General features: G+C 48.1%; 1 protein-coding gene across 6 annotated transcripts in view; it reads left to right on the top strand.

Moving 5' to 3' along the window:
* The first annotated feature begins 1,756 nt into the window (after positions 1-1,756).
* LOC118713212 (solute carrier family 23 member 1) overlaps positions 1,757-14,707 on the top strand; it is a 31,628-nt gene continuing 18,677 nt past the window's right edge. The window contains exons 1-5 of one of the 6 annotated variants that reach the window (XM_036427632.2): positions 1,772-2,067; positions 3,594-3,599; positions 5,288-5,401; positions 11,274-11,431; positions 12,518-12,677. In XM_036427632.2, the coding sequence (XP_036283525.1) occupies positions 2,026-2,067; positions 3,594-3,599; positions 5,288-5,401; positions 11,274-11,431; positions 12,518-12,677 (480 nt within the window). In that variant the 5' untranslated portion in view covers positions 1,772-2,025. Of the gene's footprint in view, positions 2,068-3,593; positions 3,600-5,233; positions 5,402-11,273; positions 11,432-12,517; positions 12,678-14,707 lie in introns of all 6 variants that reach the window. The other 5 variants (XM_036427640.2, XM_045577020.1, XM_036427661.2 and 2 more) reach the window with 5 other exon arrangements.

Here is a 14,707-nt window from a genome sequence, read left to right as displayed (position 1 = left end):
ACCTGAGCCGCTGAGGGAGGTGGGGACTCCATGGGCCGAAGCAGTGCCCACAAGCCAAAGGGTGGATGCAGAAAGGACTTGCATAAAGAACCTTGTGCCAGGCCCTGAAGAGAGGGAGGACTTGACGATGAAGAATGGCATTCAGGCAATCAAACGAAGTGGGTAACAGGAGACCATCTCTCTGCGTTGCCTCCAGTGGGCTGCTAACCCAAACCCTTACCTCCCACTCCAGAGGGGTTGAATTGTGGGCTAGACAAGCGGCAGGGAGGGCAGAGCCAGCCAAGGCAGGACCTGCAGTGCGGGAAGGGCAGGGTCTCTGTGAAGCCCCTTCTTCCATGTTGCCTTCAAGGTGTGACATGGAGAAGAGATGTCCAGTGTGAACCCAACTCTGCCCATGCCCGCAGGTCGCGAGGGTGGGCTGTGGTGGGCAGCGGAGGCAGCTCTCCTCCGACCCACACCAGCCAGGCTTCCTGCGGGGACAAGGCTGGGCCGCTCCACGTGAACCTGGACACCTGCTCCCTGTCCTCACCGCACAACTGTCCAGCTCAGGGAGCTGCCACGGAGTGTGCTGGGGGGAAGGGGGGGAGGGAACCAACGGACACAGTGCCATGCCCTCCGGACGCTGAGTCTCACCTTCACTTCTGAGGTGAACTTGGGGTCCCTGGGGCCATTGGTAGAGGATCAATGCTTTCATCCAGGGAGAGGGTGGGGGGCTTCTCCGGGGCCAAGATCTTCCCTGAGCCTCCGCCTGCCCATCTTCAGACCCGCACGGCCTGCACATCGCCACTTGGCATCTCCTTGACCCCCGAGGGCTGTGGAACCTGATGGTCTGGATTTGAATTTCGGTCCCAGCGTTTGCTGTACGTAACCTTGGGCAAATCACTCAGCCCACCAAGCCCTGAATTTCTCAATCCGTGAAATAGGGATGTGGATGCTCCTTTGTTGTGAACATAAAACACGACCACATGAAACAGATGGATCTTAGCGTCGGTGCTTAAGTGTTCCGTGAAGGCCAGCTACTTGGTGACCTTTGGCTTTCTTCTGACCTTTGCCTTTCTGTCACAGCCCAGATTGGGGCTGTCTCCTCCCTCGTGACATACCTAATCTTATTGTTGTGTGTTTCAGGGCTTGCTCTCGGATCAACTTCCACTGACGTCCGCGTGCCTACCATGCCTACAGCTATGTGTTTCCAGAACCTTGAGACTCAGCGCCGCCCATTCCAGAGCATTTTGCCCTCCTGACTAACTGGCACGTGGCTTGCTATGAACTTCACAGATGGGCTTCCTCTAGGGTTTTTCCTAGAGCCTTCCACGCACCCTGTTTCCTAGAGCTACACGACCCCTCCCTGGATTTCTCTCCCCCAGAAGGTGGGGTGTTAGGCATTCCTGGCTGTTACAGAGACTCACCCAGGCCTGGAGGCATTTCTCCTCAGGCTTTGCCCCACCAAGGAGCCTTGGCAGCTCCTCCCAGATCAACGGCAATCCTCTTTTCCTCATTAATGACCTCATGAATGCATCTCAGGAGCCAGGCCCAAGGGCAGTGTTTGCAATGTTTTCATTCCAGCTCAGCCAGTAACTAGAATCGGCTTCAGATAAGTGAGATGTCTCTGGCCCAGAGCCTCACCCTCACCTCCCATCCAGGCTTCCAGGAAAGTGTGCTGCCACACCAAGAAGGGCTGCCCCCCTGGCTTGTTTCCTTGTGTCAAGGGGATCATTAACTTCTCTAATTGTTCTAACCTGTCCCAGTGTGGAACACTGGCTACAGCAGAGTGCACCTTGGTCCCCTGCAGAGGCCAGAGAGGGAGGGGAATGGGGCAGGGGTGAGGTGAGGTGAGGTGGGGAAGTCTGGTGTCTATCAGGGGGTGGGGCTTGGAGGCCCCACCCTCCCCAGAGCCAGCTGGGATACCTGTCTTTCTCTTTTTCTTGTTATTTCAGCAGGCTTTGAGAAGTTAATCTTTCTCTCCTAGAGAGGCTCCCGTTCTTTCCTATCCTGAGAGGACACCCAAGGGAGAAGACCTGAGTTGCCATGGATTCTGCCATCACCAGCCGTGAGCACCCTGACCCCTTGGTGAGTGCTGGGAGGGGGGGGGGGGCTGCAGGGATCGGAGAACCCTGGAGGGGCCCTAGCATGGAGCCCCAATGCATGATTCATCATTAGGGGAAGAAGGAAGAACAGATCGATGGCTTAGGTGCTGAAGATCTGCGATGGTGCAATGGTTAGACAGGGGGAGCAGCTATGCTGGGACCTCACCATCGCCAGGGCAATGATCCTTCCCTGAGTGCTGACCTCTGTGAATGAATCACAAAGGGGAGGAAGAGATGGAAAACTCTTGGCTTTATCTTTACTCACAGGTCGGACTGTCCTGGATCTAAATGTTTGTTTTCCAGGTTATGGTTCCTTGGATCAGAGATCCTTTTTGAAGCAAAGCTAAAGGGCAGAGAGGGGGGGAGGGTGGGAGAGAGAGAGAGAGAGAGAGAGAGAGAGAGAGAGAGAGAGAGAGAGAGAGAGATATGGAACTGGTATTTCCTCAACAGTCAAAATACCCCAGGCACTTTATGCACTTTATTTCGTGCTTTGGAGCCCATGGAGCAAGCTCTCTGCTCCCATTTTACAAACGGGGAAACTGAGGCCCAAGGAAGTAAAGTCAGGGTAAGCCTGTCCCTACTGTTAATGAAAAAAAACACACAAAAACATTGAAACCTGTAAAGAATTTTTGTAAGTCTATTTGAGCCAAACTGTTGGCATATTCGGGGAAGCAGATTATCTCAATGAGATAATGCTCTGAAGAATGGCGGGTTACATTCCTATTTATATAGTGCAATCAAAGGAGGGACCGAGGTGGGTTACATAAAATTCATTGGTGACAGATTAAGGAGGTGGGATAAACCAAAGCGGTGGGAAAGCCCTAGGATTGGATAAAAATTAAATGATGGACAGGTAGCTTAGGTGAGTACAGGAACAGTTAACATGGTAAAGAAGGAATTTGAGGCTTCTGTCCTGGCACCCACCACATTGGGTTGTGGGGGGGGGGGGGGGGGGACTCCAGAAAAAGGAAGTTACAAGTTACCTAGACATCTCACAGATATGTTATCTTAGAGGCCTAAAGGCAAATGGGCTCAGGAAGGAAGATCTAAGCTGATCTTGTCAGGTAAAATATCTTTCTAGGACGTGACTACCCACTATAACCTGTTTGTAGTTTAAATATTTAATTTTCAAACCATCTTTTGTGGTTATTTTACTTTTATTTTTATTTATTTTATTTTAAATATATTTTATTGACTTTTTTTACAGAGAGGAAGAGAGAGGGATATAGAGTTAGAAACATCAATGAGAGAGAATCATCAATCAGCTGCCTCCTGCACACCTCCTATTGGGGATGTGCCCGCAACCAAGGTACATGCCCTTGACTGGAATCGAACCTGGGACCTTTCAGTCCGCAGGCTGACACTGTTATCTACCAGTTTCTGCTTGTGGTTATTTTAGGTCTTTGAGTTTGCAAGACTGCCACGCAGGCCTCCCCTGAGTTTGTCAGGGTAGCATGTGGCTCTTTTTGTTCACACTACCACCTCTGAAACCTATTTTGGCCACGGGAGAGGGGTGTGCGGGGGCTCTGCTCTGGCCACCGGCCACCGCAGGCAGAAGGAGCCCCTCCTTGCACGCCAGGCCAGGGCTGCGGCTGGTGATGCTCAGCCAAGGTGTCTGCAGGATGCAATCCGGGCCGGGCTCCCGGCTGTCTGCTGGAGCCGCTCGGCAGGGCCAGCCTCTGGTCAGGAAGCCCTGGCCCCTCTTCCAGAAAACCGTGGGGGCACCTGAGAGAACACTCCTTTTTTCTTCTCAGAATCATTTCTACCACTACCTCATGGAGGCCCCCTTGCCCCACAGAGAAACCCCAAACTAAACAAATCTTAAGTCAAAGAAGACCCCCTCTTCGGAAGGCTGTGATGGTTGCCACGTTTGGGGCTTATGGGCCAGTGGAGGGGTCTGGGCAGGGATCCGGCTCCTTTGAGCGACCTGTCTTCTCTTCATTTTCCTCAGAGCCTCAGCGTCAGCACCCAGCGGAGAGAAGGCGCTGCTCTGGGATGCGTTTGGTTTTCACGCACAAGTTGCTCTGCAGAAACGCCCTAGGGCTATAAACACAGGAAGATAGCTTCCCAACCCTGAGAGCTTATGGCCTCACTAGGGGAGAGCAGGGTACACGGAAGTATTTCTTCTTTAAGGGAGTTATTTACTGAACAGGGAGACAAAATGCGCTAGGAGTCCGAGGCAGGGAACTCACGCCGGGCAGGACGTCGGGAGAGGGGATGGAGGAGGAGATGTGGAGTCCTGGGTGCAGGATAAGGAAGGCCTCCGTGGGAGAGACCTGGGCAGTCCCGATGGCTAGAGCCGGTGAATGGGGGTGTTAGGAAATGAGCCCGGAGGGTGGAGTGGGGGCTGTGACAGCTCGCTGGTGGGACACACACAGCTGTGCCCGCCGCAGCCCCCTGAGCTCATTCACAGGCACACACGGGAGGCCAAGGGCCCGATCCATGTATTCTAGGAACTCACATCCCAGCAGAAGAGGTGGATGAGGAAAACGCTCATTATAATAAACATGCTGTGCCTGTTTATTATAATGAGCGGTTTGGCTCAGTGGATAGAGCATCAGCCTGGGGACTGAAGGGTCTCAGGTTCAATTCCAGTCAAGGGCATGTACCTTGGTTGCAGGCTCATCCCCAGTAGGGGGTGTGCAGGAGGCAGCTGATCTATGTTTCTCTTTCATCGCTGTTTCTAGCTCTCTATCCCTCTCCCTTCTCTCTGTAAAAAATCGATAAAATATTTTAAAAATAATAAAAACAAATAAACGTGCTGTGATGAGAGCTTTGGCAGATGTCAGCACACGGCCTGGGACAGCTTCATCATTCTGGGACCAGGATCCCCCTTTTCCTGACTGGTTGGGAGATAAACATGCCCGTGTTCTGACCTTGGCGTTGACCCCGTCCCTTCCTACACAAAGCTGCTTCTCTGCCAGGGCTTTGGCTTGGCATCCACTCCCTTTGCATGGCCCCAGACTTCACACGGGAGGCCTGCTGGGAGGTATAATATAGAAAACCATTGGCCTTCTGAGTTTGGACCTAGAAAGCCCCAGCTGGCCAACAGTTACCCCTGTCTCATGCCTCTGGCCTCTGTGTGGCTGAACAGGAAGTCCACTTGATTCCTCTTGAAACGCCCAAATGTGTCCTTGTCTTGTTCCCAGCAGAAGCGTGATGGTGTGGTCACCATCTATGATGATGGCCAAGGCAGGAAGAAGGATGGCCATCACAGGAAGAAGGATGGCCATCACAGGAGTCCCAGCAGCAGCGACCTGGCCTATGGCATCCTGGACATTCCACCATGGTATCTCTGCATCATCTTGGGGATCCAGGTAATGCCACCCAACGAGCACTGACTCAAAAGCCACATCAGTACACACCCAGGTCAAATTAGTCAAGATCCACACTTCAGTTGTGGATATTCTTGTCTTCCTTGTAGTTGACCTCCAAGGGAACTCAGGGCTTCTTGGGTCTCTCTCTCCAGGAGTTTCGGGGTGGGGGAAGGAACTAAGGAGGATTCTCTATCTCTAAAGACAATGACTGGGACATTGTGGTGTGTTTTTGTTGCTGTTGTTTTACAAAGATACCACTTTTAATTTATTTGATTGGCAACAACTAAAAAGCACGACAACCAATGCCTGGGAACTTCTGAAAAACAAGCACTTTTGTTGGAATGTTATTTGGTACAACCTTCCTAGATGACAATTCGGTGATCTCTATTAACATGTAATACGCAAATACCCTTTAATCCTGAGACGTAAGAATTTCTCTGAGGATATGCTTATTAGACTTGTTAAGATAAATACAAAGATGTTCTTCTAGCATTACTGATAATAGTAAAACCAAAATCACACAACAAAGCAAACAAAATATCCACCGTAGAAAACTGGTTAAATAATTTGTGACATAATCTAACAAGTGATGTTTTTATGAAGTTGTTAAAAAGAGAAATAAATATTTACCCCATGGTTAGAGAATGTTCTCCTAGATATATTAAGTGAAAAGAGCATAGTAAATAGCTGTGCATAGCGTGATAAAAAGGACGATAGAAATAAGTATACGTAGTAATTTTATATGTTTTGAAGGATTCACAAGAAACTAACAAAGGTATTTAACCGTAGCTTTCAACTTTCACTTCTTTTGTAACTTTTGATTGCATGGATTTTCTAATCTCATATATGTGTTTCTTCTAATTTTACGAACTGTTCCATGTGGCATATTGGGATGCGATATACATTTTTGTTTGCTTCTTTGTGCTTTTCTATAAAATAAGAGCAAATGTCTTAAAGCATTGTTTTTTAATCCTTGCCTGAGGACATTTTTTTCATTGATTTTTAGAGGGAGTGGAAGGAAGAGGGAGAGACAGAAACACAATAGGTTGCCTTCCACACCCCCCAAACAGGGTGGAGAGCCTGCAACCGAGGTAGATGCCCTTGACTAGAATTGAACCTAGGACTTTTAAGTTCACAGGCCAATGCTCTATCCAATGAGCCAAACTGGCTAGGGCTATCATACTGTTTTTAAAATATAAGCCAATAAAATGATTAATTTAGGAATATTATCATGAAGGATGTTGAATTTTGTAAAATGCTTTTATTGCATCTATTGAAATGATCATATGATTTTTATCCTTTATTAATATAGTGTATCATATTTATTGATTTGTGTATGTTGAACCATCCTTGCATTCCCAGGAATAAACTCCACTTGGTCATGGTGTATAATCTTTTCAATGTACTGTTTAATTCCATTTGCTAGTATTTTGTTGAGAATTTTTGCATCTATATTCATTAAGACTCTTTGGCCTATGGTTTTCTTTTCCTGTAGTGTCTTTATCTGGCTTTGGTATCAGGTTATATATATGCTGGCTTCATAAAATGGGTTTGGGAGTGTTCCCTCTTCAATTTTTTGGAAGAGTTTGAGAAGGATTGGTGTTAATTCTTCTTTAAATGTTAGGTAGAATTCACTAGTGATACCATCTGTTCTGTCCGGGCTTTTCTTTGTTGGAAGTTTACTGATTCAAACTTCTCATTCGTTAGCAGTCTGTTCAGGTTTTCTATTTCTTCATGATTCAGTATTGGTAAGTTGTGTGTTTCTATGAATTTATCTAATTTGTGCCTTACAGTACTTTGTGTCTATTGTGTCAGTTGTAATGGCTCCTCTTTCATTTCTGATTTTATTTCTTTGTGTTGTCTCTTTTTTTCTTAGTCTAGCTAAGGGTTTGTCTGTCTTTTTAAAAATACACCTCTTAGTTTTGTTGATCTCTGCTATTGCTCTTTTGGCCTCTTTAATTTATTTTTGCTCAATTTTTTATTATTTCCTTCCGTCTGCTAACTTTGGGATGAGTTTGTTCTTTTCTAGTTCCTTTGAGGTATGACTTCAATCTTCTTTTAAAAATATTTTTAATTTATTTCAGAGAGAGGAAAGAAGAGGGAGAGAGGGATAGAAACATCAATGATAAGATAGAATCGTTGATCACCTGCCTCTTGCTGAGGATCAAACCTGAAATCCAGGCATGTGCCCTAATCAGGAATCAAGCCCTTTCCTCCTGGTTCATGGGTTGACACTCAACCACTGAGCCACAATGGCTGGGCATGATTTCAATATTCTTAAGTTTGATATGGCTGTTTTGTGACTTCAACATAGGATCTATTCGGGAGAATGAGTTCAGGTTTTCCTGGTCAATGGTCTTGCCCCTACCTTGTGCCTTGTTTTCATAATGAACCTCTCATCTTGTTCTTGTTACTTTTTTTAGAGGAAATTGTTGTGGGGTCCAATCCTGGGTTCAAAATAAGACCACTGGAGGCTGATGATTGATTAAAAAAAAAAAGAAAAAAAAAGACAAAAAAAAAAAAGACAAGGATTTATTGAAAAACTGGCCAGGATGCCTGCGAGAGCACCACACGCAGGTGGAGTCCACAGACAGCACTGTTCCAGGAGTAGGTAGTCTTTTTAAAGGTTCAAACCACTGGAATTTTCCTTTGTTCTAAATTCTAAAGGCTGGGAACATTGGAATGTGGCCCTATCTTGCGATAGCCGATAATACAGAAGCAAAACTCAGTGGTTAATCTCTAAAGGTTATCTACAGTTTCTACCCCTGAAGCTACTGAATCAGTGGGAATCCATCTCCTGTATTTCTGGTCCCAGGCACAGGAAAATTGCCTTAGCCTCCACGTCTCAACCTGGAAGCTGAGGTTACTACCCTATGTTTAAGCAGGTGCAGAAGCCAAAACAGCATGGTTAAAATTCAAACAGCAGTTTTTACCCAAGTATGGTTGCTATTATATTTCAGAAATATTTTTTATTTTTTAAAAAATCTTTGAAAGTATTATATATGTCTCTCTTTTCCCCCCATTGCCCTCCTCCACCCAGTTCCTGTCCTGCTACAAGCCTTCACCCCTTATTGTCTATGTCCATAAGTAATGCATATAAATTCTTTGATTAATCTCTTTCACCTCCCTCACCCTTCCCTCTGGTAATTGTCAGTCTGTTCCATGTTTCCATGCCTCTGATTTTATTTTATTCACTAGTTTATTTTGTTCATTAGAATTCTTGTTCATTTATTTTGATTTTTAGATTCTAATTGTTGATAGATATGTATTTATTTCCATTTTCTTCTTCTTCTTCTCTTCTTCTTCTTCTTCTTCTTCTTCTTCTTCTTCTTCTTCTTCTTCTTCAAGAATACCCTTCAACATTTCATGTAATACTGGTTTGGTGATGATGAATTCCTTTAGTTTTTCCTTGTCTGTGAAGCTGTTTATCTGACCTTCAATTCTAAATAATAGCTTTGCTGGTTAGAGTAATCTTTGTTGTAGGTCCTTGCTATTTATCACTTTGAATATTTCTTGCCACTCCTGTCTGGCCTGCATAGTTTCTGTTGAGCAATCAGCTGACAGTTATACGGGCACTTTCTTAAATTATTTTTTCTTTTTGCTCTTCTTACTGGGTGCTTTTTCTTCTTCATATTCCAAATTGTTGATTTGGTTCTCAGAATCCTCTATTCTACTATAGACTCCCTATAAATTATTCTTTATTTCAATTAGTATATGCTTAATTCCTGACTGGTCCTTTTTCTTGTCTTCGGAATTCTCACTAAGATCCTTGAAAGTCTCACTAAGTCCCTTAAAGCTCTCATTAAGATCCTTGAGCAAACATTGGAAACATTGATTTGAACTTAGTATCTAGTAGTTTGCTTTCTTCCATTTCTTTCATTTGCAACATGTTTCTTTGTCTCTGCATTTTGGCTGCTGCCCTGTATTTGTTTATGTGTATTAGGTATAGCTGCAATGTCTCCTGAAATTGGTAGAGTGTATTAGGGGTCCTGTAGAGCCCAGTGGCTCAGACTCTTCAATCACCTGAGCTGGACACTCTAGATGTGTCCCTGTTGGGGCTGTATGTACTGTGCTGTTATAGTTGAGCCTTGATTGCTGTTGGCATCCCTGGGAGGAATTGACCTTCAGGCCAATTGGCTGTGAGGACCAGCTGTATCTACAGTGAAAGAGCTGCTGTGCAGGAGACACCCCTATAGAGAAGGACTTGCTTCCGTGGGGCTTTGGTGCCCACTGAGTCTGTTCCTTGAGTATGTTGCTTGTGGATGTATAGAGTTGTAATCTGTATGGTCTGATGCTGACCACTTGGGGCACTGGCTCTAGGGCCTCTGAGGAAGTGCAAAGTCAGCCAATGCCCAGTGCTACCTGGTAGGAGCTACAGAGAAGTCTGCAGGTGGCTGCTACTTGTATTGGGCTTGGAAGCGCCCAGACATGAAGCAAGGCAGCTGGTGCTAGTGCCAGGTCTTGAACCTTTTATTGATAGGTTTGGGGCACACTGATGCCAGCTGCTGCTTGTTTGAGAGATTTTAGGAAAGTCTGAAGCCTGACTAGAACAGGCCATTCAAATGGAAAAAGCCTATGCAAACAGCTTGGGTGGAGCTACAAATTGGATGGGGCAGGTCTCAGGGAATCACCAAGGTGAACAGTATGAATCAGACTAATGGAGACTTAGATATGGCTGTAAGGGATGGGAGAGGTTCCAGCACAGGAACAATGACCCCCACAAGCACCTCTGTCTGGGAGAAAGTCACCCCCAAGTTCCTGCCCTGATGCCAGACAGTCCAGTTCTTCCCCATATGTCCGTGGGTCCCCCAAAGCCACCTGTCACTAGAGCTCAGAGGGATAGAGTCTGAGTACATTTGTGTGCTAACCCTTTAAGAGAAACACCTGGTCAGAAGCCTCTGTCATTCAGTCACAGTTCCCACTGGTTTTTACAGTCTGAAGTTACGGGAACTTCTCTTCTCAGCTCTGAAACCCTGGGCTGGGGGGCTGGTGTGGGGCTGGAACCACTTGCTCCTTATGGGAGGCCTCTGCAGCCGATATGCATCCCGGATGATAAAAACAGGCACATGTGGGTATCAGACTAGCCCATTTTGTATCTCCATCCCTCCTGCCAGTCTCAATGGGCTTTCTTCTTTTTTACTTCTCTGATTGTAGGACTTCCATTCAGCCAGCTTCCGGATGGTTCTAATTGATGGTTGTTCAGTATTTTAACTGTAATTTTGATGTGGCTGTGGGAGGCAGTGGGTACTGGCGTTTACCTACGCTGCCATCTTGGTTCTCCCACCTTGTTCTTTAAAAAAAAAATAATTTTTTTTTATTGATTCCAGAAAGAAAGGGAAAGGGAGAGAGAGATAGAAACATTTATGATGAGAGAATCACTGATCGGCTGCCTCCCGCAACCCCCCCCCCCCCCCCCCCCCCCGCCCCGCCTGGCCATGGGGATTGAGCCTGCAACCCAGGCATGTGCCCTTGACTGGAATCAAACCAAGGACCCTTCAGTCCATAGGCTGACACTCTATCCACTGAGCCAAACCAGCCAGGGCCCCACCTTGTTCTTAAAGCCCCCTCCTTGGTTCCTGGTAAGTCCTCCTGTGCTGTATTCCTGCCTTGATTTCTTACCCGGGTGTCAGTGTCTGACACTAGGGTCCTGCCCTTCAACTCTAGATCTCTTGGCTAGTTTCCTGCTTCTTGCTGCCAGGCTTTCTTTGGGCCCCACTGCTGGCCCGGATCTCTGCCTGTCTGTTACTCTTGACCAGGTTCTCAGAGGACCACCTCCTGACCACCTCTCACCTCTGGCCTAGAAACCAGAATGAAGGCGGAGCAGGCATCCACCGCACGCAGTGCCTGCCCATTCTCTCTGCTCTGCCCACAGCACTTCATCACTGCCCTGGGGGGACTCGTGGCTGTGCCGCTCATCCTGGCCAAGGGGCTGTGTCTGCAGCATGACCCCCTCACACAGAGCTACCTCATCAGCACCATGTTCTTCGTCGCTGGCATCTGCACTCTCCTGCAGGTGCTTTTTGGAGTCAGGTAGGTACAACTTCTCCCTGTGGATTCTGACTTCCACCTGCCAAGGTATCGGGAAAGTGTGCTTGGGTTGCAGCCAGAAAGGAGGTTAGGAAGCTGGTAGGACGTAACAGACGGAGCACAGGGCTAGCAGTCAAAACCTGGTTTCAAGTCCTAGCTTCAACCCATACATGAGTTCAGATTAGCTCAGGCAAAGGTTTATTCTTTATTAACTTAGACAATAAAGCAAAGAGAAAGGCAGGGTGCATCGGGAATGTGGCCTCAACAATGGTTCCTGAGACTGAGTGTGGGCCATACAGGGTGGGGAGCAGGAGAAGGAACTGGTGGGAAGTGCAATGGGAGGGTCTGAGTGTAGAGTATCAGGTCCTAAATATATCATAACGTATTTGTGAGTCTCCTGAAGTCCTGTTTGGAACAAGATCAGGCTGTGTCCTGGTGAGAGAGGATTGCTGGAGGTTGGCCCTCAGGCTGTGTGCTCCTTGAAGGGCAGTCCTCACAGCAGCCAGAGTGACAGGCTGACCAGGAGGGAGAAGGGTCTGGGCAGGGAGCAGCCCTGATTATTGACCTCAAACCCATTCCATCCAGGTGATGAAAAGGAGCCTGAAAGTAGAAGTCTCTGGACTGAGGTTCATTTTTGAAGGCACAAGGGAATCTTGCAACCGAGATGTTAAGCAGTGTCTCTCTTATTGGTGGGAGAAGGTGGCGGTGTGAGCTGTGCTCTGGTTCTGGGGAAGATCTGGGACCCGGGTAGACAATGGCATCCACTGAGCGTGCGTGCTGAGCTCTGTGCTGTCTCCAGATTATTTCCCAGAGCCTGACGCTCTGCTCCTGGGCTTGTATCTCCAAGAGGGGGGTTAGGTCTGCTTGTCTTTCCCCTTCCCTCTCCTACCTGTCGAGAGGTTTGTCAGGGCTCGTGGGTCTGAGTGGAGGCGTCGCAGGAACTCCCTGTGTAGGGAGAACAGCAGGCGTCATGTGTTGCCTCCAGCCCTAGCTATCGATCGTTCTGGGGATGAAAAGGCCCCTCGTTGGGGCAGTGACAGGCCAGTGGTAAAGAACCGTGGGGGTGACTGTGTGCTTCCCCCCCTCCAGGCTGCCCATTCTCCAGGGAGGGACGTTTACCTTTGTGGCACCCTCCCTGGCCATGCTCTCCCTTCCCACGTGGAAGTGTCCTGACTGGACACTCAATGCCAGCCAGGTGAACACCAGCTCTCCTGAATTCACCGAGGAATGGCAGATGAGGATCCGAGAGGTAACGGGACACGAGGGAGGGGCTGGGGGGCAGTGTGTGGCATGGAGGGGTACTCAGTGGGGGTTACTGTGTTGATTCATTTGTTCAACATTCATTATTCAGTTCACCTCTAGGCAAAGGCCGGGGCATTCAGAGACTGCTGACGCTAAGTTAGACAAGGAGGACCTCATGTCCTAGCGTGTGGCTGTGCAGGCCAGGGTGGGAGGGAGAGACAAAAATATCCCAATAAGGAAGTAAAAGGGGGAGATTTCAGGGAGTCATACGTGTAATGAAGAAAATCAAGCAGGGTGATGAGCAACAGAGGGATTGGGGCTGCCGGGCAGAAAAGGTGGAGAGGGACTGAAGATGCATCATATGTCACAAATTTCAAGGCGGGAGAGCGCAAGCATTTTCCTCGCCAGTCCCAGGAGGCAGAGCAGGCAGCGGGCAGTACTCTTGTCTTATATTAACTCATCAGATGTCACGGTTGATGCCAAGAGTTGTGCTAAGTGCAAGGAAGCAAAGAGGAGAGAGACACATCACAGTGTTGATGAGGAGGAGGGGGAGGATGGGGGTGATGATGATGATGATTGTGATGATGATGGTGATGGTGATGGTGATGGTGGTGATGATAGTAGATAGTAGCAGCAGGTCATCGTTACTAAGCACGTAGAGTTTTTCCGACATTCTGCTACAAGTGTTTCATGGATGCACAAGTGCCATATTGACCATATCCCCAGGAGGCTCAGATTAAAGGGAAAACCAATGCGCAGGACCAGGTGTCTACTAGTGGGGACTGGCCGCTCCGTCTGCCCACTTTGGATGGTTGTGCCATGTGCTTCTCTATATAAGACCTGCCCCTGCTCAATCTGGGTGTCCATCGAGGGAAAGGAGCTGCTGGCCTGGGCGTGAGCTCGGCAGCTCGGCCAAGCTCCCGGGGGGCTTCTCTAAGCAATAGCTACTCAGGACTCTCGGCAGAGAGTTCAGTCCCACCCCCAGGGGCAGGAAACTGGGTAGTTTCCCCATCTCCACATCCTCACCTGAGGGCTGGCAGGGGGGGGGGGGGGTGCTATATAAGAGAATAAAGTAAGGTGACCAGATCGCCCAGGAGTTGGCGGAACAGTCCTGCTTTCTAACAATTTTTCCCACGTCCCACGGCATTTTTAAAAAGTCCCGATTTTTGGAAAGAATCTTTCCAATGCTAACAATCTTTCCAAAAATCGAGACTTTTTTTTTAATAATATATTTTATTGATTTTTTTACAGAGAGGAAAGGTGAGAGATAGAGAGCTAGAAACGTCAGTGAGAAACATTGACCAGCTGCCTCTTGCACACCCACTACCGGGGATGTGCCCGCAACCAATGTACATGCCCTTGACCGGAATCGAACCTGGGACCTTTCAGTCCACTGAGCCAAACTAGCTTTGGCAAATCAGGACTTTTTTAAAACACTGCGGGACGCGGGAAAAATTGTTAGAAATCAGGACTGTCCAGCCAACACCTGGACGATCTGGTCACCTTAGAATAACGGTCACTTCAGATTTCCAGGAAGCCCAACCATCTCCCTTCCCGCAGACCTGAATCACCCTGCCTGGAGCTGGGCCAGGGGTCACCCCCAGCAGAGCAGGGGCAGCCTTCCCTGAGCACCCCATGATCATGGGGCTCCAGTACAAAGTCTGTTCAGGCCTGAATGTGACCCCACGAATTGCCCCACTCACTGCAGACTCACTAGACCTGAACCAGAGACATTCCTGAGCTGAGCAGTCTGTTCCCTAGATATCCCTGGGAGCCAGGCCAGGAAGCCCTACGCCAGCGGGGTCCATCTTGCAGCCCACCCCCATCCATGTTCAGTACCCCGCCGAGCCTCATGGCTGCATCTGTGGTCACATCCCCTGTATCCGAAGCATAACGGAAGAGGGACATCAGAAGAGGGACATGGTACAAGATCCCTGTTCTTACCCATATTTGACCAATGAGAGGGAATAGACACTATGGCTTATTCCCACATTGCCTCCCAGGGTTCAATACAATGAGCCCAACCCAGAGTCCCAT

The sequence above is a fragment of the Pipistrellus kuhlii genome, unplaced genomic scaffold (genome assembly GCF_014108245.1).
Source record: "Pipistrellus kuhlii isolate mPipKuh1 unplaced genomic scaffold, mPipKuh1.p scaffold_m20_p_10, whole genome shotgun sequence".
In the NCBI taxonomy this organism is placed as follows: domain Eukaryota; kingdom Metazoa; phylum Chordata; class Mammalia; order Chiroptera; family Vespertilionidae; genus Pipistrellus; species Pipistrellus kuhlii.
Note: the sequence above shows the minus strand (reverse complement) of the source record. Positions and strands in the feature narration are given on the sequence as shown.